Below are 24,145 nucleotides of genomic sequence, written 5' to 3' on the forward strand. Positions count from 1 at the left end.
CATATCATTAAAATCAGTGTAAACATATCTGTGAGCTCTTAACAAAATAAAATTCTAAGGAATAAGAAAGCATTATGTCATTGGAAATCTTTATTTCTTACTAGTTCACAAAAAATGCTGCATCTTAGAATTGATGTGTATTAGATGTGATGAATATAGTTTCACTGTTCCTATCTGGAGTATAAAGGCTCCATGGCTTTTTGTTGTTGTTAATCCCCACCCAATGATATATTTTCCATTGTGTTGTGTGTGTTTCTTAAGAGAGAGTGGAGGTGGGGGGAGAGAGAGATTGATGTGAGAGACACACAAGGTTTGGTTGCCTCCCACACGGGCCCTGAACCTACTACATGCCCTTGACTGGGAATTGAAACAGACCCTTTGGTGGGTGGCCTGGTGCTATAACCACTGAGAACACCAGCCAAGGCGAGGCTCCCTGGCTTTGTTTAACTCTATAAGATCCACTTTAGGTTGTTGGGTTAAGATTTTAGGTAGCAAGTAGGAAACATCCCCCTTTTCAGAGCTCTATTCCCTTCCATCTTTGCCTCCAAATGGATACCTCCTGCCTGAGCTCATCGCTTTCATAGGACTGTGCTAAAAGAAGCTGTCAACATACATCAGTACCTGAGTCTTTTTCTACCCTTTCTCCTTGGCTGGATTATAGTCACCTTCCAAGGTATCACAGATGATGGTGTTATTAGATGTTTTGCATAGCATAACAAGGAACACAGCACTGCAGCCTGTAACATCTGACTTCCCTTTGTTTCCAAACATTTCCATGGAACTAATGCCACATGGCTATGCCGAGGTGAAACCAAAGTAGAAAGAGGGGTTTTATACTGAGTGGTTTATTTGTCCAGCTAACATTTGTATTATCATGGTAAAAAGAGAAAACGTTCAACAATAAAGAGTTAATTTTAAAAGAGAGAGAGAGAGAGAAAATGGACATTGGGAGACAGCTCACTGTCTCTAATGCAAATGGTAATTGGAGTTGAGATCACCTGTGGAGGGTAAGAAGCCAGAGATAAGCCCCCACAGCAACAATATTTAAGGAATGACCAATAATAGAAGCCAATGATGGAGGGCTTTCAAAAATACTGTTACATATTCTTTAGCAGTGACGTAAAATGAATCCAGAAAAGAAAGCTTTAGACTTAACAATCAAACGGTTGTTGGTGGCTTTGGAATAAGTGATTTCAGGAGCAGTGATGAGGAAGTAAAGATGACAACTGTAAATAGTCATTGGGGTTATAGAGCTGAATTTATGGATTTTACAGTGGAAAAGTGTGAGTAGTCTAAATGTGGGAAGTGAGGGATCCATGAAGCCAACTGGATGTAATGAAGAGGGAGAGGTTAAATGCCCGAGGAAGGTCTTGAAGGACTGGAAGCGTTGCCTTAGATGGGAGGAGAGACATGTATCTGATTAGGAGGCTTTATCAGTGTGTTGAAGAAATGTGTGGAATTGATGTGGGCAGAGTTGAGCTGGAATCAAGGCTCCTCCACTTTCTAACTATGTAATCTTCACTAAGTCGCTCAGTCTCTCCAATGATTAGGGCTATTTCTCTTATTGAACTCCTTCTGTGGGAAAGGCACTAACCAGTGAAATCATTTTTACAAAGGAGAATGCTGAGGCTGTGTAGCCTAGTGGAGAGAACATGTGTGTTAAAGTAAATGAGACCAGGGCCCAAATCTAGGCAGGAAATTAGGAAAATCCTTACATAATTTGCAATATTTGTTTAGCAGGAGGCAGCAGAAGCTGAGAGGAAGGTGGGGAAACCCTTAGGTAAACCATCTAACAAAAGGAAATTCATGAAGCCAAATATGTATCTTTTGACAATCCTTCCAGAGATGATATGGGGTTGACAGATTTTACTTTATATTAGGCAGGACTCTTGCAGACTCAAGTAGAGAAAACCCATTTCAAACGTCCTTAATAAAAAGAGACTATTTTGTCTCATGTCCCTGAAAAATTCTTCATGTACAGTGTGGATAAAAAGCATCAGAGTGCCTCTTGCCCTCCTCCTCCTCATCTCTCTTCCTCCCCATATTTCAGTTCTGCTGTCCTTAGCATTGGCTTCACAAGGCTGACTCTTTCCTCAAATGACAGAGATAGCAGAGTAGCTGCCGACTTCAGTAGTCCTAGGTGGGCAAAATCTTAGGAATGAGACCTCTCTTCCTTATCGTTCTAGAAAAGCACCAGGTTGACTCTGATTGGCCAGGTTTGAGCAATGTTTACATTCCTAGAAATATGTGAGGAGACGTGGTACACACACACACACACACACACACTCATAGATTGAGTTAGGAAAGGTTCCCCAAAGTATGCAGCAGATCCTTTCACCCAAAGAAGGGATGCTGGGCAGGTAAAAAAACAACACACATTCATTGTCTATTTCCATGTTCTGCAGACTGTTAATATATTTTCTTACATTGTTGTATATTTACAAATTTCTAACAGATATTTTTCATTTTTGCAAAGTCATTACTGGGATTTAATTAACACATTCAGTCTATGAAATATGATATTTTCTCAAACTTAATGATGACTTTTCACATTTCTCTCTATTTTTATTTCCTGACTGTTTCCTTTTTGAGTCAGGTAATGTACTTACATGTTTCCACCCTCTCTTGGAGATTTAGAAAAAAGAAGAAACAAGGTTGACCTTTATGTGAATTTATTGGACATGTATCGTGGAGGGTCAAGTTGATCTTAAAAAAAAGTAAAAGTCTTGTGGATCCAGCATTAGCTGGAATAAGATAGCTACCTCCTCTCTACCTGTTTTCTCTTTTAATTTCCTAGATCTTTTAACATTTTCTTTTACTAAGTGGCTATATTGGTCAGGTTTCAATGCTCAAAATAGAAACCGCTCTAGATATTATTGGCATGAAGGGATTTAATTCAGGGGATTACAAGTATACAAAATAGACTGAAGTGTAACTTCTAGAATAATGACCCACCCAGGGAGCTCTGAGGCAGTCACTAGAAATTGAGGTGAAGGAAAATACTTGTTAGCTGCAATCCAAAGGAATCAAGAGGCCACCACCAGTTAACTCTTCTCTGATAATCAGAAGACACTCGCACTGTACACAAAAGAAGTAAAAAATGACAAAAAACCCACATAAATGTGGAGAATGTAAAGTTAAAAATAACAGTGATTTTAGAATGTGTTCAAACTTAAGCAACCATCAACTTAAAATAGACTGCAATAAACATAGCTTGGTATATATGAAGCACATGGTAACCACATACCAAAATCTATAAGAGACATACAAGAAATAAAGAGAAAGGAATACAAACATAACAGTATAGAAAATCAACATACAAGAGAAGAGAGCAGGAAAAAAAGAAAGGAACAGAGAAGAACTACAAAAACAATGAAAATATATCAATAATTATTTTAAATGTAAATGGATTAAATGCTCTAATCAAAAGACGAATGGATAAAGTTGTGGTACATACATACAATGGAATATTACTTGACCTTAAAAAAGAAGGAAATCTTACCATTCATGACAACATGGATGAACCTAGAGAGTATTATGCTAAGTGAAATAAGTCAGATAGAAAAAGACAAATACCATATGATTTCACTTACATATGGAATGTAAAAAAAAAAAAATGAACAAACTCAGATACAGAGAACAAACTGATGATTGCCAGATAGGAGGGGGGTTGGATGAAAAAGATAAAGGGATTAAGAAATATAAATTGGCAGTTACAAAATAGTCACAGAGATGTAAAGTACAGTTCAGAGAACTATGTATGGAGTCAGGTGGGTGCAAGACATTGGGCTGGGGAGGAGCCTGCAACTGATGTGCACATGCCCTTGACCGGAATTGAACCTAGAACCCTTCAGTCCACAGGCCGGCGCTCTATCCACTGAGCCAAACCAGCTAGGGCTGGGAGGAGTATCTGGATTGTTTGTGGTGGGAACTGGCAAAGAAAAACTGAATAGTTGATACCTGAAAAATGTCAGATTGCAAACACTTCACTCTTTAAGTCTGAACCTTATTTCAATCTTTTTGTTTTGTTGCTGATTTAGAGACATGACGGTGACCAAACCAACATGTGAGTCACTTACTAGAACTGGCATATTGCTCCCCATTCCATTGTGATAGTGTTCACTGTAATGGGATGTTTGTTTCTAGCAGGGCAGGTATCTTGAAAGCATAGCCCACAACAGTAGCCTAAGATTATGCTGTCAAGACAGTGAAAGCTATATGCTCAGATATAACAAAAACTAAAATGTGCCCTGATTATTCTTTATTACGTTTGAGGATGTTAGGGGATTGGAAGTTCTAGAGAAAGGAGAAGATGATTATCTTTTGGCTGGAAACCTAGATTATAATCCTAGTTATCCCTATACCACTTTACAGATGAGGAAGTTAAACAATTAAGGGTTAGTAAACTTGCCTAAGGTCACACAAGTTGAAAGTGGCAGAGCAGTGACTCCAAAGATCCTTGCTACCTAAAATGTAATCCATGGACCAGCCACATCATAGCACCTGGAGCTTGTTGGAAATGTAGACTCTCAGGCTGTATCCCAGACTTCCTGAATCAAAACCTGCATCTTAGCAAGATCCCAGGTGACTCATAGGCATGTTAAAGTGTGAGGAGGACTGCTCTCAACCACTCTGTTGATTCTGACTTCCTAGCCAGCGGTTTTTTTGCCTTTAACAAAAAAGGGAGTTTTGTTAAAGAGAAATGGGAGGTTTTATACTCTGTTCTTCCAATGACCACTTTGGTCTCATGCACATGATGTAACTCAAGCACAAGATGGGCTCTGTGAGCAGCATTCCCGCTTCTGCATAGCAGTAAAGGTAGTAAGTGACAAAACTGCAGGCTGCCCTCCACTGAAGGAAACTGAAGACTTTATTGTGTGTGAAGAACTGAGAAAGGGTTCAAAAAAAGAATCTGCCTTATTCACTTACATTTCTTTTCCTTTTAAAAAAATATATTTTTATTGATCTCAGAGAGGAAGGGAGAGGGAGAGAGAGAAACATCAATGATGAGAGAGAATCATTGATCGGCTGCCTACTGCATGAGCTATACTGGGGATTGAGCCTGCAACCCAGGCATGTGCCCTTGACCGGAATCGAACCCTGGACCCTTCAGTCCTCAGGCCAATGCTTTATCCACTGAGCCAAACCTACTAGGGCTCTTTTCCTTTTTAATCAAGAATCAGTACATAGCAACCTCAAAATGCCTATACACTGACTTTGTGTGTGCTCTGACCCCAACCCAAACCTGCAGATGGTCCCTGTAGTAAGAACTGAGATAGAGTTTAAACACAGAAAAAAGGTCAGTCTTGTACAAAATTACCTATATTGATAAGAAGTTTAAATTTAAGAGTTAGGATCTTTTTTATTCCTTTTTTTTTTTTTTAGTTAGTTAGTTAAGGGTAGTTAAGTCTTGCAGATTGTAGCTCTCATCCCTCTGGTAAGTCATGATAGACTTTGAAGAGTGAGGAGACAGAAGATACCAGTGACAACTTAAACTGTGCTTTCCCCATCTGGGAAATGAGGAAGTAAAACTAGACTATAAAAATAGCTAACATTTAGCCTGACGGTGTGGCTTAGTGGTTGAGCATCAACCTATGAACCAGAAGGTTATGGTTCAATTCCCACTCAAGGCACATGCCTGGGATGAGGCATGCAGGAGGCAGCCGGTCCATGATTCTCTCTCATCATTGATGTTTCTTTTTCTCACTCCCTCTCCCTTCCTCTCTAAAATGAATAAAAACGTTATTTTAAAGCAATAGCTAACATTTAATGGACACTTCCAGATCTTCATTTACTCCTTACAAGGACCTATGAGATGGGTACTATTATCAATCCTATTTTACAGAGGAAAGTGGGGTACAATGTGTCACTCACTTACCGGGATTATATTCTAAGAGGGGAAGCTAATTCATATCCAGGCAGCATGACTTGAGCCTTATGGCAAATATGCCTCTACCTTCTCAGCTCCTTACTAGCGTAGAGGCACCGCAAGTAGAAATGGGGGGCTCCCACACCGTGGGCAGAGCCCTTTCGATAAATATTCAGGCCATCTGATACCGCTGAAGCAGTTCTCAAACTTGGCTATACTTTAAGAGTCACTTGGGGAGCCTTAAACAGCACTGATACTTGGGTCCCAGCCTCAGAGGTTCTGATAGTCAGTTAGACATGTAGTCTGGGCACTGGGATTTTAAGAAATGTTCTTTAGGTATTCAAGTGTGCAGCCCAGGTTGAGAATGATTACTCCAATTTTTCTTGGATGTTGGTTCCAAAGACAAGTTCCACCCACGTAAGATCAGGTACTGACCTTATATGTCAACAGTGGACATCATGGTGCAGGATTTTGAATTCTACTTACAGAAATTGCATCCACCTGTTTGTCAGTATCATCTGTTGTTTTAAATATAAGCTTCCTCCAAAAGGTCAGAGCCAGTGTCTTATTTGTATGGGTAGCCCCTGAGCCTAATAACGTCCTTGGACATTGGAGGGAAAATGATTGAACCATGTCTATCTCCATCTCACAATGACAGGATCTTCACAGAAAACTCAAACCTACTGGTTATTGAGGAATTAAATATTTATCTGCTGGGCCATGAGAAAGTGAGAGCAGCACTCCGTCCCTGGAATTTCAGATCTTCGGTGAATGTTCCAGAACAGCGTGTGAGAAGTTTTATCCGACCTCCAACAGGTCTGTCTCTGCCCATTTCAGTGGCACAGGCACAGGCAGCTTGACTGAGGAATGGCTCCAGGGCAAGGGCTAAGAGAAGATTAAGGCATATAAACTTGGCTGACTGCTGCAAAAATTGCATTTGACTCCTTCACTCCCGTGTAATCAACCATTACCTGGTTAGCTTGCCCTTTGTGGGCACCTGCCCACCCTCACACTGTGCTGGACCAGTTTTCTTACTCAGATTTGTGTTTACAATTCACTTACCCTTCATCAGAGGATGTAATCTTGAATTCCCTTTATAACTTTCCTTCTAGATGGGTCTGTTGGCAACACCTCTGCAGACTGGCTCCAGCCATTAGTACACACCACTCCCACATATCCTAACAGCTGGATAGGATGCCTTTCTGAGTCAGCAAAACCTGTTGTTTTTTTTTTTTTTTTGAGGAACAAGAAATACTCACTTGCCCTTTAACCATAATCAGTAACTCCCAGAAGAACAGATGCCTACTAGCTTCTTTGCAATAGCCACTCCTTTGAAATCATTCTCAAGTTCACTTTCTTCATCCCACTGAACCTCGCCTTCCCCTCAGTTGGACCCTCTCTCCTTTGATTCAAGAAACTGCCTTTCATCATTTACTTTATGCTACAAGCTGATCAAATAACTCTTCCACATTCAGTTTTCTCAGCCCTGAGGACGTACATATGTGGCACCCAGCCACCTACAGCATTTCCTTCTTTTCCTCCCTTAAAACAAAACAACCTAACAACCCTAGTCTATCTTCCCACGTTGTCTTTTTGTGGGTTGTGTACTAGAGATCAGTTTCTCATTAAGATCTTTTCATTTAGGATAGAATTTTCAATCTTATGCTTACTTCCCAAGTCTGGACAATTGAAAGCATTCCCCATCTACTCTACCCTACTACATTCTAGAATATTCTCAACCACAAGGACACAACATACGAGTAAGCCATGACTGTGCATGACTCATACATGAGATAATAGCAGGTGCTCTGCAACCAACAAGGTGTCAGTGTTGGTTAGCCCTGTACTAACAATATCATTGCCACGGCTAGGCGTTCCTGTATGCTCCCATCCAATAGGAAGAAAGAGGTGGAGTCGCAGGAGCCACATACAGCACTGCCATAACCTCCAGCCCAGGTCATTCACGCCAGAGCCCTAGCCAGACCACAGCTATGAACATCCTTAATGGTTATGGTGATTACACATTATTACAGAGACTTAATCTGATATATCCATGGGACTGTGGCTAAAAAAAGGTTCACAGCCTCTGGCCCTTCATTAAGAAGTACAAATCACACATTTCTTTGGGTGGTAACACCTGTTTGATCTTCAAAGAATTAAGAAGGCTAAAATTTAATATATAATACTAAGTCTAATGGGAAACTATTACCTAATATACTGGACAGATAACACATTTTAGATTGGAAATGTATTCAGGATAGGTAGGGCATGCTGTATTGTCTGGGCACTAGTGCATGCTTTATTTTTTTAATGATTTCTTAATTGTGTAAATCAGCATTGTTTCCAGGCTCCTTTTAAAATTTTTTATTTTATTTTAGAGAGAGGAAGGGAGAGGGAGAGAAACATGGATGTGAGAGCATCCATGTACACCCCCTATCAGGGACCGAGCCCACAACCCAAGCATGGATCAGACCCACCACGTGGGCATGTGCCCTGACTGGGAATCAAACTGGCAACCTTTCAATGCACAAGATGATGATGCCCAACCAACTGGGCCACACCAGCCACTGGCCAGGGCTATATGCTTTATTTTCATTTATTAAATTGTGATAACCCAGCTAGAGAAGTTTCATAAAACCACTTCAATCTAAATAAAATCCTTTGGTAAGTTTTTTTTTCCTGACCATTCAATTCTGCTTTATCAGTCCTTGGTGGTCAATTTAATGATACACGTCACAGCTGGACTGCTCTCACATCCAACATGTGTTCTAAGAAAGCAACTTACCCATAAGGATGCTGATTTTTCATGCTATGGCATCATTGCTAAATAATACCTTTTCCTTCACAGGCATAACCTTTGAAGCAGATGAATCAATGCAAACAGACATCTCCCAATGTGCAGATGTCTTGAATAAGCCATCTTTAACATCATTTTCTTTTGAGTATCAACTGAACAGCGAAGCCAAGGCGGGGGACAACCCTCAATCGCATTTGTGGGCCACACTATTGTCTTTTGCTGATCTGAGATTATATGGGACACTCAGAATAAATAAAAACATCAAAAACTCCAGTTTGGCTTAATGAAATAAGAAAGAAAAGCAAGTCAGGTTACTTATAATTTTAGAGTTTGTTTCACATATACAATGCTGTGTTACTAAGTAATGAACACTTTCATAAAAAATTTATTTCACACTTTTATACAAATATCCACAGGTATTTTCTAATCATGAATAATTTTACAATGCTAGTTAGTATAAAAATGTATCAAATGTGAATAGACCAGTGACTTGACTTGAGATGACGTTTTTCACAACTATAAACGTAAAGACCACTAACTACATTCTTGTTTCTTTGTTGTTGAGCCACCCTTGCACCCACCTCCCCACCCCTTTCCAAGGACATTCGTCTTTATAACAAGGGCCCATAAACACGTTCAAAACATCAGCTTCGTAGCAACCTATGAAGCCAGTACATTGGGTTCCAAGTTACCTAAGCAAGAAACTGAGATTTTAAACACTGTTATGACCTCTTCTCAAGAAATTTTGTAAACAAAATATCATTTGGAAAACAGTATTTGTGAATGAAATTTCTAAAGTACAACTAGAGTAATGTTCTTAGTATCTTAAGGGTGTAAGATTTCCAAAAAAAAAAAGAAAATTAAAACTCCAAAGCAACAATGGTACATAGCTGTATTTTGTTTTTAAAAGAATGAGACACAGCTTACACTACATCCAAACAAATTAGCACCTGGTTTGCTGTTGTTCCCCATATAACTTAACATTTTGAAGCACAGTCATTTTTAAAATCTGGCTTTTATATCTATTGGATCTCTATTGAATGTATAGGATAATGTCTTCCTCCCCTCCTCCACTCTTACAATTAAAAAACAAGTTAAAGTTCTTGTTAGAGTAGTCCTAAAGTAATTTTGGGAATATAGATAGGGGAGGAAACACAGCAAAAAAATAGAACACTGACTCACATGACGTGATTCCAACAATATTTAAAACATAAAAGCCATGATGTTCTAATCTGACTTTTGGTATCGGGTATTCAGTAGTCTTCCACTGGATCTGATTGGATCCACCATAGGCACTCACCATTTCTTTCAAGTCCTGTATATACAGCAGTGAAAGGTCAAGAAACAAACCCCTTATTTCCAAGAGTTCCTGAAAGTTATAGCATAAAATTCAGAATTGTCACACAGGGCTCCAAACTCAAAAATATCCACTGTCTGTTCAGAATTAAACTTCTAACGGTTAATCCTATTTCTTAAACAAACCTTTTGGGTTTGGAGGGAGGGGGTAAAGGTGAGGGTTGGGAAGATGTTTTAATAACTTACTGTAAATTATAACAACTCTCTGGTACATTTATAAAGCATTATTTTCTTTTTGCAGTAAATACTTTAGATCAAACCAATGACCTCCCATGTTCTAATTCTGATTGCTTACTCCAACCTGAAGGACAAACTGGAGAATCTTTGGCCTGTTAGTCAATAACAAAATGGTTTGTAAAAAAGAAAAAATAAATACCATATACAAATAAGGATAACTAGCATTCAAGTCAGTTGCACCTGTGTGTTTTAGTGAAAAGGGAGAAGGAAACCTGGATGTCTTTGGTGTGAACAGGTATTCACACATCTAGGAAATGGAAAAAGATGGCAGGATGGCAACATCACCTTCTATTGCACATTTAATTTAAGATAGCACTTTAAATGGAAACACAGCTACCCCTACGGCATTGTCTTGTGATGGGGGACCGTTAACTTGCAGGTTCTCCAGTCCTACTGGGAAGATGCTTGCAGAGGCAGCACTGACGGTCACTCTGCTGACACGGTGACCACGGGTGCCTTCTTCCAGTTACACTAGCGGGAGGATGTCAGATGAGCGCAACTGGGCGGGGCCTTCCCCGGCACGTGTGAGTCAGCCACACCAAAAACAAAGGCAACCCGGAAAGTTAAATTAAGGCAGTTAAAGAAAATCCACTCCAACAGTTTTACATTTGGGCTGTGCAAAACAGGAGCCGTAGGCTACGTAACAATGTCCACAGCAGTTAAAACCGTCGGTTCGTACTATGGTGTAGTCTGTCTGAACTCAATAGTCAGGTATCAGGCTTTTAAACCATTTGAATTTCTGAGTTGGGGAATAAGAAAGCAGTTGGGGACTGTGACGCTCCTCTGGCCCCTAGGAGTAGCTTTCATTTTCATTCCACCTTGTGATCCACTGCTTTTTCTCCAGGTGATCGTTGTATTTTTCATCTTTGATCTCTCGCTCTTCTTTCGGGATCTTTACAGCTTGGTATCGGGGAATGCTTTCATCGTACCTAGAGCGTTTGAAGAATCCACACTGGAGAAGAGGGAAAGATAAACAGAAGCACATTTAGTAATCCCGAGGAAAGCAAGTGCACTAGCTGGGAATATCTAAGCTTTCTGTTCAGATAAGCCTACCTCTGGACTAAGGAAAAAAGACATGGTTTTCTTTTCAGAAATAACTAAACGGTTGAAGATGTTAACAGCCAGGGGGATAAATGGAAGAGAAAAATAGCTGTAAAACTGCAAGAAAAATCCCTTTTTCCGTATTGTCTTTACATTTGGAAACAATGTAAGCTATCTCCTTTCTGAAATTTAAGTTTATGAAACAGTGCTTCCATTTTTTTATAATCCCAATACTATCTGTAAAAGAGCTAACTTTTAGATTAGAAGAACATCATTTTGAAGAACAACTTTTTTAGAGGCCATAAACCAAAGGTTATTTCATGCCCCTCTTCCACTAACGAAATGAAACTCAGGCCACAGATATTTTACAAGTTACAGTTTGGACATGTCAGTGTTCAAATGGGTCAGTGTAAGAGTCTTCTCTCCTCCGAGGCTCCGGGACGCATCCCAGCTAGAAGGAGAATCACACAGCCTGGGCGTGGTGCTGTGCTTCCCAAGTAAAGCTGTTTCATTAACAAATCGGGGAGTAACTCTGTCCTGCAATAAAATCAATCAGGTACCAACAGAGAGCTTAAGGAAAGTATCACCAGATTGAATTTCAGAGCGCTGCCTAATTTTTCTTTTTTAATGAATGTATATTTTATTCAATTAAAAAATATTCAATATGATTCCAAGTAGATTTTTATTGAGAACATATCTAGATATTTAAAAATCAAATTGAATATTTTAAATGAGTAAAATATATATGCCTTTTTTTATTTAAAAAAGATGTTTTCAATTGAAAAAGTGCAGATAATAGGATGAGGAAGATACTTGGAATGGTTGATTAATTTGTTTATTACATGAACCCAACAGGAACAGAATGTTAATATTGAATTAATTTATGTTATAAGAATGTCATGGGCAAAATAAAATTACATGTATAGTTATCACTCAATAAACAGGAATAATGGGCCAAGAAGTTTTGTTCTAAAGCCATTTCAACATGGACTCCTTTATTATTCTGTTCAAAAAAGCCAAAAGATACACCTATTACAAAATGTGCTCTTGCCCATTTAAACAAAGAAGGAAATCGAGGGTGATATGCAACAATTAAATGGAGATGTTGGGATTCACTGTGACAGTGCCATGGAAAGGGACTGTTGGAGTAATTCTATCCTCTCACACCCACAGAAATGGAAAAAGGAATCATCACCAATTCCTGTTTCCATGGGTTTATAAATAAGACATAAACTTAAAATCAATTGAGACCCAAGGTGGAATCGAATATCAAGAATATGAAACAAGGTCAAAGTCCATTGAAATAAAAACTGTCCGGAGCATTTTTATACTAAATTTTGGATATTGAAGGTAATACTTTGGTAAAGAACTACCTTCTGAAACTGGCCGTAATGTCCACCATGCCAATAGTCACAGTTTGTTGCAATGGTCTTTGACCTGAGGTAGGTATGCAGGAAAGGAAGGTGCATGCTTAGCTAGCACAGAACAATTTCCGAGCAACAATAAATGCATTCCAAACCTTCCCCGTATCTTTACAGCAAGGAGATACAAAAGATGACAGTGAGAAAGTCCTCTCACCCAGAGAAACACCATGTTTCCAACATGCAAAAGGTTAATTAGGCAGTCAACACAGCGTCCATCTGTAGGAAATTCCGAAATGGACAAGAAACCGGGAATGATTCCTCATGCACCTTTGAAATTCCACGGGATGCTTCATACTACATTAACACTACGTGGCCAACTGGGCTACGGAGCCTCCTTTTATGTGTATATAGGTTTCAGTTTCTTCATTGCTACGGGTGATGTTTACCCACAACACAAAGTAACTCACCTGCAACAAATGGCTCTGTGTATTTAAACCAAAACAAAATAGCTCTCAAGTGAAATAAATAAAACAATTCCAAGCAGGGCAAGCCAGTGTGGACATTTGGAAACATCTGTTAATGGGACACACATAGCAAGCTGTTGCTCTTAAAGTTAGCCACCACAACCATAGCAGGTCCCACAGCTAGCAATTAAAAAACATTGATCAATTACCAATTACAGAAGTAGGTCACTACTATGCATCAGAAGTAAGCCTTTCTTTATCAGACGGCTGAGCATGGATCTCAGCCTTGTGATATGTGGCATCATAATGATCTTTCTTATTTCTCTTGAAGAAACCACACTACAAGGAAGCAAGGTATTTAGTCAGTTTCACAGGAGAACTAAACAAAAGAAAATCTCAGACTGTAACCTGATTTCTATTCACAGCTCGTTTACAAAGAGACCACTAATGGATCAACCGAAAGTGAACAGCCACTGCACTGTGTTACTTTCGGGCAGCGATCAACCCAGCTCTATTACCATGGGTCTCTGGTCAAACATTTATATGGATGACACTAGTCAGCTAATTGACTTTTCTATTTGTAACAGAAATCACAAAGACAAAAATCATCCTAAAAGGGAAAATACATGCACATCTGATTATAGGTTTGGGTGGGATTTTTCTCTTACAGAAAAATATGGACCCTAAAATAGGTAGATAGCACAAATACAAATGAAACAGATACTGTATTTTTCGCCTTTTCACAGTAAAAATGCCATCTATTTGAGGCCTTTGAATTTGTGGGGTGAACAATATAAATTCAAATAAACCATCATGAAAGAATGATTACAGTCGGTTTCCCAAACTCTGGGCCACTGTGTAAGGTTAGGTACTCCAAATGAGCATTAAAATATAATTCCACTTTCTACTATAATTTCCTCCATTCAACAGTGAGAATTTTCTCTATTTACTTTAATCTAGTTCATAAGGCCATGGAACTGCCCTCCGAAATATAACTTGATCGAATAAATCTCTGCCCTCCCAAAAAATTCTGCTTCCAAGTCTGGTAACTCATGAAGGTAAAACTCCAGATCTGCTTTGTACAATATGGTAGCTACCAACTGACTACACATTGCTACTCAGATTTAAATTAAATTACATTTAAAAGTCAATACCGCCGTTGCACTAGCCGTATTTCAAGAGCTCAACAGCCACATGTGACTAGTGACTGCCATATTGGATAGTGCAGCCTCGGAGTATGTCCACTGTTACAGGAAGTTTTACTGGGCAGTGCTGATTTAGACTATGTATCCTGATATTTATTTGTGACTCTCAATTTAATACACAGTGAACACTCCTAACAAACTTAGGGAACCAAGAGCCCCAGTCCTGTCTCCAACTTGGCAACCTATATAATATTCATGGACATGAGCATCTTAATTTGCAAAATGAAGGTGACTGGACCAGCCCGGAGGAGTTTTCTCTCTTACCTCCAAAAAAAATCCTATGTAGAACCCCAATATTTAAAGCAGATACAATTCGGGGGGATGTCGGTCTTAGCCTCACCTACTTAGTCATGGCACCTATGTGGATGTGCAAAATCCAACTTGAAGGACAATGAACTCAAGTCCTTTCTGGCCCTAAAATTCTATGACTTTAACACATAAAAACAAACAGTTCAGTTTCAAAAAGAAGCGTATATGTAAAGTTATAAAAATGATTTTCATGCAAGGGCTATAGATATTTCGAGTTCACTTGTAAGTTGGAATACTTTAGAACTTACAAAAAAAAAGAACCAATGAGATCATCTAATCTAATCCACTTATTAACAGCTTAAGGCAACCCAGTATCCCAAGGAGGTGAAATGATTTGCCCAAGATTATACAGCTTGGATTTCTCAACTTTCAACCCATTGTCAGTGGTTGAGTGTCGACTTATGAACCAGGAGGTTATGGTTTGATTCCTGATCAGGGCACAGGCCCGGGGATGCAGGTTCGATCCCAGTGTGGGACATGTAGGAGAAAGCTGATCAATGATGCTCTCTCATTGATGTTTCTATCTCTCTCTCCCTCTTCCTCTCTCTCCCTCTCTGAAATCAATAAAAATATATTAAAATAAATATGCTAACTTATATGTGAAAAACACCAAAATTTATACCTCTAAGAAACTTCTTTAAACACAAAGTATTAGAGAGATGTGCAGGTATTCATTGTAAAATTTCAAGTTTGCTGTTAAAGTTTCGTAATAAAATGTTGGGAAGGGAAGAGGAATCAATGAAAAGAAATAATATATATATACACATATTCACATACACTATCGGTGTGAATTCACTTTTTAAAAACTTGAAATAAAGTTTATAATCACGAAATTCAAATGCACTTACCTTCCATAATAAAAGAACTAATAGAGCAAGCATCAAAATCCCAGCAAGAATGGCCACGAGGATGATCCACCAAGGAACCCCCGAGTGCTGAGCTGCCGTCTTTGAGGGAAACACAGTCACACGAACCTATGGCCACACAAGAGAACAACACGATTACAAAACAGGAAGACAGTGGACACCAGGAATTTGTCCAGACACACCTTGGACAATGCAGCCTGTGGAAGGATGAGATGCCTTTTTGATGCAAGATCCTCTCCTTTAATAATGGACTACTGCTTCTTTTCCTAGAACCTGGAAAATGCTGGCTTATGTTTTGACAACATGTGCATTTCTTTGCCAACAAAAGTAGATAAATTGTATAATCATCATTCAACATCAAGTTACAGGTTATCAATACACAGCCAAGTCTGTTTCATCTTTATAACCTGCTATCTTTTTGAGAATGATCATACTTTTTAAAAATTCGTTTTCAGCGATGAAAACAATAAGGCCAGTTTATGCACAATTAGCCTACATTTGTCACTCAGATTTTAAAGATGTTGTGAAATATAAAAACAGGGGTGGAGCTGCATGACTGATCCTGTTAGTGGAGAATTGGATGGGTGGGTTTCTCTGTTGCTAGAAGAGGGGTTCTTACGAGATCTTGAGAAAAAAGAACTTTCTAGGACTCACATGGGACATTTTTATTTGTGTGAAGTTATATTCCTTGGTTTCAAAAGTCCCATTTCCCTTAAACCAGTCCTGGTAAAGGTGTAGCTGGTCAGCAGAGCTGGAAGCAAAGCCAGTGTCCAGTTTCCTTTCCATGGTGGAGTTAAGTCTGGCATAGCATCAGGCTAATCACAGTCCATTAGTCCATCGTGTGTGGGGTCGACATGGCTGCGGGCCATGTGGGTGAGTGCAGAGCATGAGAGCACACCCCTACCACAATAGAGTCCCAAGAGAGCAGGAGGGCCAGGGGCGGGAACTCCCTTTGCTCAGGAGCTTCTGTTTCTCAGATATCACATCCTCTCAGTGGTCACGCCTATTACGGCCAGTGACCTACTCCCAGACCTTGCTGGGCCTGGGTCTGTTCTTTCTTTGCCCAGTCCCTTTCCCAGGATCTGCAGGGAACACACCTGGGGAGTGTGAAACTGCAGCTTTCTGGCATGAATGGCTTGCCTATAGTACCTGGCCTTCCCTTTGCTCCTTTCCTGTTAATTAACTAAAAACTGGGTTAATTACCATAGTATCATTGCCATTTTAACTTTTCCTTAGGATAGCAAACTAAGGACCCTAGACAGCAATAAAATATCCTAAAATGGCTTGGCGCCATCTTCTACAACAATATGTCTGGGGAGTTTAGACCCTGGATTCACTGGTAGTTGGCAAATACCCATTAAAGAGAAATAGGGTTCCTTTAGGAATCTAAGAAGCTGCTTATGGAAATCCACAACAACTTGGCTAACGTGAGTTTAGAATTCAAGTGAATTTTTGTGATGCCAGGAGAAGGCCTGCTGATTGTTCCACATATGATTTTGTAAACTATACTGATGAGAATTTGATCACTTTATCATTTCTGCTATTTCGGGGGTAAGAGAATGAAGAGTAAACAAAACTTAGAGGGGTGTTTAACTTCTGAGAAGTATTTTAGTCAAATATTCTACATGAATATGGAGCACTAAGTGCTGCCTAAAAATGTTTCTACATTGCTTCAGTATTTCTAAATTTAATTATTTTTAATGTCTTCATTAACATACTTCCCTTTCTACTTACACTAGAAAACACCGATCAGTGCCATTTGACTCAGAAAATACTTAAAAAGCAAAAGAACTGCTTTTCTTTAAACATTTAGTGGGAAGGACCACACTCAGATTCCCAGCCAGCTATACCTACTGTAACAGGCAGGCGTAAACACCTTATCAGCGCCCCGTTTCCTGTTTTGCTCTCCGTGAGGTTTCACTCTAGCTCCCAGCCCCAGAGGGGACCTCAGAGCTCACTTCCCCTCACCCCCCTTCCTCCCACTGGTGTCCTAGCTGTTAGAAAAAAACAACCCCTCCTTAAGATTACTGGTTCTAACACAGTAAAGTAGGGAAGAAAGAATGAGGAGAGACCAGTGAAGGATAACATAGTTGATGCGACCTGTAAACGGACTAGTCTAAACAAGACAGAAAGCTCATTTCAACTAGCCTGTGCTGAAGCCCGTTGGCCTTTGCTTCCCTTGTATCCAGCACAGCAAAGGCACACAGTGTGTCTTTGGGGGCCAGGTGACAATTTGGAAGAGCCATTCTCATTTGGAAGAGTAAGTTCTGATAAAACGGGAGGTGGGTAGTGGAGACTGGTCTATGCCCGGGAGAATCAGCCTTATTACAACCACACTGTATATTTACCAAAGCCCTTTAAACAGCCGGTAATAGGGGGAACTCGCTCCCACAAAAGGCAGCCATCCAACAGCATCCTGGCTGAACAAGGTAACTTCTGACTTTGCAGCCTAGCGTGGCAGGATGGACAGGTGGGAATCTGGGTGAGAGTGCTAAGCCCCTGAGTCTGGCTAACGTGGTAACCAGAACTTGGAGCCTTATACAAACTGCAAAACAACTCACTGGACAAAGACTGCGTGCGAGGACCAGGACCGAAGGCAGGGGCTGGGCTCCCATTTAAAGGGCAAACTAGCTCTACAAACCTAGTCTGTGCAAGGCCTCGCTGGGGACCAGGGAGGTGAGAGGCCAGTGAGCAAGACTTTATTGTTTGTTTGCTTCCATTGTCAATGGAAGGGTTTTTGGTTTTTGTGTGAGGACAGGCATCCGCCAGCTGGGATTAGGAAGAAGGAAGAGCTGGCCTTAGAATCAGGTGCAGGGAGACCATCCCGGAGCTGCCATTCCTGGGGCTCTGGGGAGCCTTTCTCATCTCGCCACAGCAACTTTTACTGATAGACAGTAACAGGTTCAGGTGAGCAGAAGTTATTCCAGCTCCAAAACCAATATTCTGTTCAGTTTCATTAAAACGGAGGCATTTCCCTAGGGATGACCTCGTCCCTCATGTGCCTGTAAGGGGAAAGGGCTTAAGCTCCGCTGACACACTGAATTCCACCGCCAGCGAGCAGAGCTTCGACCCCAGCAGCCTGCCCACTGCGAAATGCTTCCCTCAATCACTCTGCAAGCGAATGCCCTCCAGTCCTGCTGAGCATCAGTATGAATCACCTGATGAAGGAATTTTCGTTATCTTTTATAAAACTCTCTGTTAGAGACACATTCCCCTTAGTGAATGTTGCTCCTATCAGAAATCCACCTTACCAAAGGATCCGCCTCAGGTTCTTCTCTGAATTCAGAGCCCCAAAAAGAAAATCACATTCCCCTGAAACATGATGTGTCCGCCTTTTTACCTATTGTATTTCCTTTTCTCGTTGGCAGCTCAGATACTCTCGTCCTACTTCATTAGGAACGAAGTGGGGAATGTAAGTAAACCAGTAAACAGCTCCCCCGCTTCTGTGGCTTACTTCATCGGTGCCAGCTTCCCCTTCTCCCAGACCACAGATCCTGAGCAGCTGACCCTGTATCCTATTCAGTAACATTGCTTCTCTAGCATTTGTGCAGGGGGAGGCACACAGTCCCCAATAAGTGCTTGTTCACTGGATGGATTTAATTTTTTAAAACATGTTTTTCTTGATTTTAGAGAGAGGAAGAGAGAACTGTCAATCAGCTGCCTCCTGCACGCCCCCTACGGGGGATCAAGCCTGCACCCGGGCATGTGCCCTGACGGGAATCTAACTGGTGACCTCTCAGTGCACGGGACTACACTCAACCAACTGAGCCACACCAGCCAGGGCAAGGATGGATTTAATTTAGTTGATGCTAAAACATAACCATCTAATCTGGTTCAGTTAGGTCAGTGCTCGGCAAACTCATTAGTCAACAGAGCCAAATATCAACAGTACAGCGATTGAAATTTCTTTTGAGAGCCAAATTTTTTAAACTTAAACTTCTTCTAACACCACTTCTTCAAAATAGACTCACCCAGGCCGTGGTATTTTGTGGAAGAGCCACACTCAAGGGGCCAAAGAGCCGCAAGTGGTTCGCGAGCCGCGGTTTGCTGACCACTGAGTTAGGTGACCAGCTCTCTCTTTGTTATAACAATGTCTGAAAAGGTTTTATTGACAAGGGAACACAAAACTCTTAAAATTGGTTTGGTTATAAAGGAACAAAATGGGTTTTTCTTTTTCCTTCTTTTTAAAGCCAGGATTATAATAAATGCAATGGGAAGACGTTTCAATATTAAAACTAAAAGACAAGACTGAATAACTCAACCTCCTTTGCTTCTATCTCAAAAGAAAAGTAATCTTCCGACTGGAAAAAACAGATGAAGCAAGATAAAGATGAAACTAAAACCCATGACAAGTAAAGGGATTAAAAGAGAAGGCATCCTGACACTGCGAGTAAGCTAAAACTTTTAGGCCCCCAAAAACTTCTTAAAATACTAAAGAAATGTGTACGTAAATATGATATCTGAGCTACTGTATCTCAGAAATCACAGTAAATATCACTGTCATAAGACTAGAGATGAGACAATGTCTTGGTTTTCAAAAGAAAGGAGTTTCAGATATGAGACCAGTAATCTGCACACACCTACCGATTATTAAATAAAGTAGGATCCCAGCCAAGACTCCAATTCTCATTAGCAAGCACCGGTTCTCCAAGCCCGAGGAACATAAAATGCCCCAAACCACCTCCTTTTCACTTGTGACCCAGCCACTGGACTGGGCACCAGGCCCCCAATTCCATCATCTTCCAGAAACAAGAGCCTCTATGGAGGAGCCATGAACCCCACATCTGGTCTCATCACCCCAAGCTGGTGGGAGGTGCACCGGGCCTCCCATTGAGCAGCAGCCCCCGAGTCTACCACCTGCACTGCAGAACCAGGGGCCCCGGGTTCACGTCTTTCTTCAGTGACTCTATTAAAACACAGCGTGCGGTGGCAGCACCTGAAGGCACTATCGGATTTCTCCCTAACAGGGTGGCAGTGCTGTGAAATGAGCGCCAAGGCAGCACGCCCGGGCCCCGGGCCCTGGGCAGCGGGGAGAGGCCAGGAGGTTTTGTTCCGAGTGCAGACGGGGGCCCATCTCACCTGAGTGCCTGCGTGTGGCAGCTTGATGTTCTCGGTGGCAGCAGTTACATCAATGGAGGCCCGCACGAGAATGTCCAGGTAGTTCATTTTAGAGTACTCCTGTGTGGAGACAAAGTTAGCGAATGCGTTAGGGAAGTGAAAAATGTCCTAGGAGGTGGCAGATGGCGTCCGGAGACAGCCTCCCAGCGGCCACACCTCTAGAAACGTGCTGTTCCACAACCTGGAGCGCAGAAGCACCGAGGCCTTGCTGTCCAGCCCCCGCAGCGGGCACCTGATGTTCACACAGTTCACGTTGACGCTGCAGTTCTGGGAGGAGAGGAAGGCAGAGGTTAGAACGCAAGGGCTCGGGGGAGACCTTCCCCCTATCCTCCGTCAGATCGCAGCTCTTGAGAAATACTTACAAGGGTCTGGTATTTTCTTTCAGCAAATAATGAAAATTTCCTGCTATCGTCAATCTGTTTTTCAGCAATTTCCCGTTTCCTTCTGGAGTTGTGCGACGACTCCTGAAAGGAATTATATCCCAAATCATTCCACTTAACATACTTCTCTGTCATGATTTGCAACCTCCTGAGTACTCCCTCCCAAGTGATGCCAAATTCGCGGAGTCCACAGTATTTGCCCTTCTCCTGTCACCAAAGGTGCAGAGACAATTTAAGTGTAAAAATCTACAGGTGTTATTACCTCACTTCAAGTTTACTGATTTGGGTAGTTAATTCCCACTCTGACCTTAAAACCCAGGGAGAGAAAGAGGCTTTCTTTGTTCCGTCTCCCCACCGAACTGTGAGCATCCTAAGATAGGGGTCAAATCTCATTCCTGTATCCCTACCACCAGGTGGGTACCTAACACAGGGTGAAAAGTCAGCACATCTTGAATGAGAATAAACAGAAAGAAGCAAAAAGAACTAGCATGTGACTTTGTCAACGCAGAGTACTGAAAACTAAGCCTTGTAGGAAGTTTAAAATTGCCCTTTCCTTACAATAAGGATTAGGAATCATGGATCATCTTATTTCTCAAAGTCAATGAATAAAGGATCATTTTATAAGCCACCAACTATGAACACCGATCACACCCAGTCACCGTAGAATTTAAGGTAGAAGAAACAGACATTCACTAACAAAGTAAATCTTCACCACACTGAGGTGTAAGTGATAAACCAGGTACACGAGTGTGGAGCAGGAGAGAAAAGAGCTACATGTGACGGCTCTGAAAGCAAGCAAGAGCTGGATGTTGAATCTGCCTCTTAAAGGCTGAGAGACTGAGAAAGTTATTGTTCTCTCTGAGTTTCCATCTCCTCACCCATGAAATGAAGGAAAGAAAGCTGTTCTCACAGGACTAGCAAGAGACGAAATGAGAAAGTGCAAACAAAATGTTTAGCACAGTGCCCAAGATTCAATAAGCACTCAATACATATTGACTGTTTTAAGAAACAAGAATGAAAGGCTTTTGCAGTCACTTGCTAAGGTGCCAATATCTTTTGGAATGAGTTTTATTCTACCAGGAGTTAACACTGGCTGCCCCCCCGCCCCCGCAACCCTCCCACCCACCCCGCCTGTCCCAGTCCTCCTTATATGTTCATGCTAGGTCATAAAACTTCAGAAAATGCCAGTTGCCTCAACAAAAGCAGTGAATGACCCTGACTTAGGAACCATAATGGTCTCCTATCCACAGAAATCCTCAGCTTGGCCTGGTTACACAACTATCAGAGAGAAACTGAGATGCCAAAGGAAGAGTCGACACGCCGGCACATCACACCAGCACATGGGTTTTCTCAGCAAAGTAGTGGGTTTCCCCTCAGAAGTCAGCGTCTCCCTTCTCATCTATGGAGATATGAGCTAAACCCACCAACATACCTTTAAGTTCAGAAGGTTTATTTCACTCCGAGGCTCACAAGCTATCTTTTCCAATCCTTTGGATTCTACTTTCACCAAATAAAGCAACCATTTGCCGTTGCTGATTTCTTTCGGCCACTGGATGTTCAAGGTTGCTGTGCCCAGGTTTTTAAGAGGCTTGCCCAAGTTAATAACCTGTTAGGAAACAATGCGTGTTATCTCCGTGCAACTGTTGTGACATAGAATTAAGTAGCAGCTATTTCCAAGAGAAAACAAACAGAATACTTGGCATAATCACACAATAAAAGCAAAGGCTTCAAAATTAGACTATAGATAGGGTATTCAAAATAGAGATTTGTGCTTAAAAGATTCTAGTCCAGGGGTGGGCAAACTTTTTGACTCGAGGGCCACAATGGGTTCTTAAACTGGACCAGAGGGCCGGAACAAAAGCATGGATGGAGTGTTTGTGTGAACTAATATAAATTCAAAGTGAAGGAGCGGAGGGGAGAGCAAGAGAACCCTCCGCTCTTTCGGCTCCGCGGGCCGGATAGAACAGCCGAACGGGCCGGATCTGGCCCGCGGGCCATAGTTTGCCCACAGCTGTATCTAGTCACTAAAAATCGAAAAAAAAAAAAGAAAAAAAAAGGTCAAAGAGAAATGATGGTTCATTCAATCCAGGAACAGCTGCAGTATGCAACACGTTATTGGGTACAAATACACCCTGCTTTCCACGTGTCCGGGGACAGTCACGTGTGACTGGCTCTGTAACCACCCTGTTTGGCAGGTGACAAGGTCCGTGCCGTGGCAGTGCACCAACCACCTGCTTCTGGGAAACCCCACCTACTGAAAAAATGAAGCTGCCGCTGTCCTGGACCACCCTCGGGAGGCGTGGGATAGCATCTGGGACTGAGTAAAACTCTGATGGCAGCCACAAATCTATGAGGCCACGCTGCAGGCGGAGCCACTTCCTGCAGCAGAAGCTAGAATAGGGACAAGCCCTCTCCTCTGCCTGTGTGGGGGACGAGCCCTCCCCACTGCCTGTGTGAGGGATGAGCCCTTTCCTCTGCCTGTGTGGGGGATGAGCCCTCCCCTCTGCCTGTGTGGGGGACGAGCCCTCCCCACTGCCTGTGTGAGGGATGAGCCCTCTGCCTGTGTGGGGGACGAGCCCTCTGCCTGTGTGGGGGATGAGCCCTCCCCTCTGCCTGTGTGGGGATGAGCCCTCCCCTCTGCCTGTGTGGGGGATGAGCCCTCCCCTCTGCCTGTGTGGGGGATGAGCCCTCCCCTCTGCCTGTGTGGGAGATGAGCCCTCCCCTCTGCCTGTGTGGGGGATGAGCCCTCCCCTCTGCCTGTGTGGGAGATGAGCCCTCCCCTCTGCCTGTGTGGGGGATGAGCCCTCCCCTCTGCCTGTGTGGGGGATGAGCCCTCTGCCTGTGTGGGGGATGAGCCCTCTGCCTGTGTGGGGGATGAGCCCTCTGCCTGTGTGGGGGATGAGCCCTCCCCTCTGCCTGTGTGGGGGATGAGCCCTCTGCCTGTGTGGGGGATGAGCCCTCTGCCTGTGTGGGGGATGAGCCCTCCCCTCTGCCTGTGTGGGGGATGAGCCCTCCCCTCTGCCTGTGTGGGGGATGAGCCCTCCCCTCTGCCTGTGTGGGGGATGAGCCCTCCCCTCTGCCTGTGTGGGGGATGAGCCCTCCCCTCTGCCTGTGTGGGGGATGAGCCCTCTGCCTGTGT

At 42.2% G+C, this 24,145-nt stretch overlaps 1 protein-coding gene across 2 annotated transcripts in view; it reads right to left on the reverse strand.

Annotated features, from left to right (window-relative positions):
* Nucleotides 1-9,033: 9,033 nt before the first annotated feature.
* Nucleotides 9,034-24,145, reverse strand: part of ITGA6 (integrin subunit alpha 6) — a 71,819-nt gene continuing 56,707 nt past the window's right edge. Inside the window, exons 20-26 of one of the 2 annotated variants that reach the window (XM_080668448.1) lie at nt 22,439-22,612; nt 20,989-21,090; nt 20,783-20,893; nt 20,588-20,686; nt 15,491-15,616; nt 13,338-13,467; nt 9,034-11,211 (exon numbers count right to left, since the gene is read on the reverse strand). In XM_080668448.1, the coding sequence (XP_080524574.1) occupies nt 13,360-13,467; nt 15,491-15,616; nt 20,588-20,686; nt 20,783-20,893; nt 20,989-21,090; nt 22,439-22,612 (720 nt within the window). In that variant the 3' untranslated portion in view covers nt 9,034-11,211; nt 13,338-13,359. The remainder of the gene's footprint in view (nt 11,212-13,337; nt 13,468-15,490; nt 15,617-20,587; nt 20,687-20,782; nt 20,894-20,988; nt 21,091-22,438; nt 22,613-24,145) is intronic. The other variant, XM_080668447.1, reaches the window with a different exon arrangement.

This window comes from Plecotus auritus (genome assembly GCF_963455305.1).
Source record: "Plecotus auritus genome assembly, chromosome: 5".
In the NCBI taxonomy this organism is placed as follows: Eukaryota; Metazoa; Chordata; class Mammalia; order Chiroptera; family Vespertilionidae; genus Plecotus; species Plecotus auritus.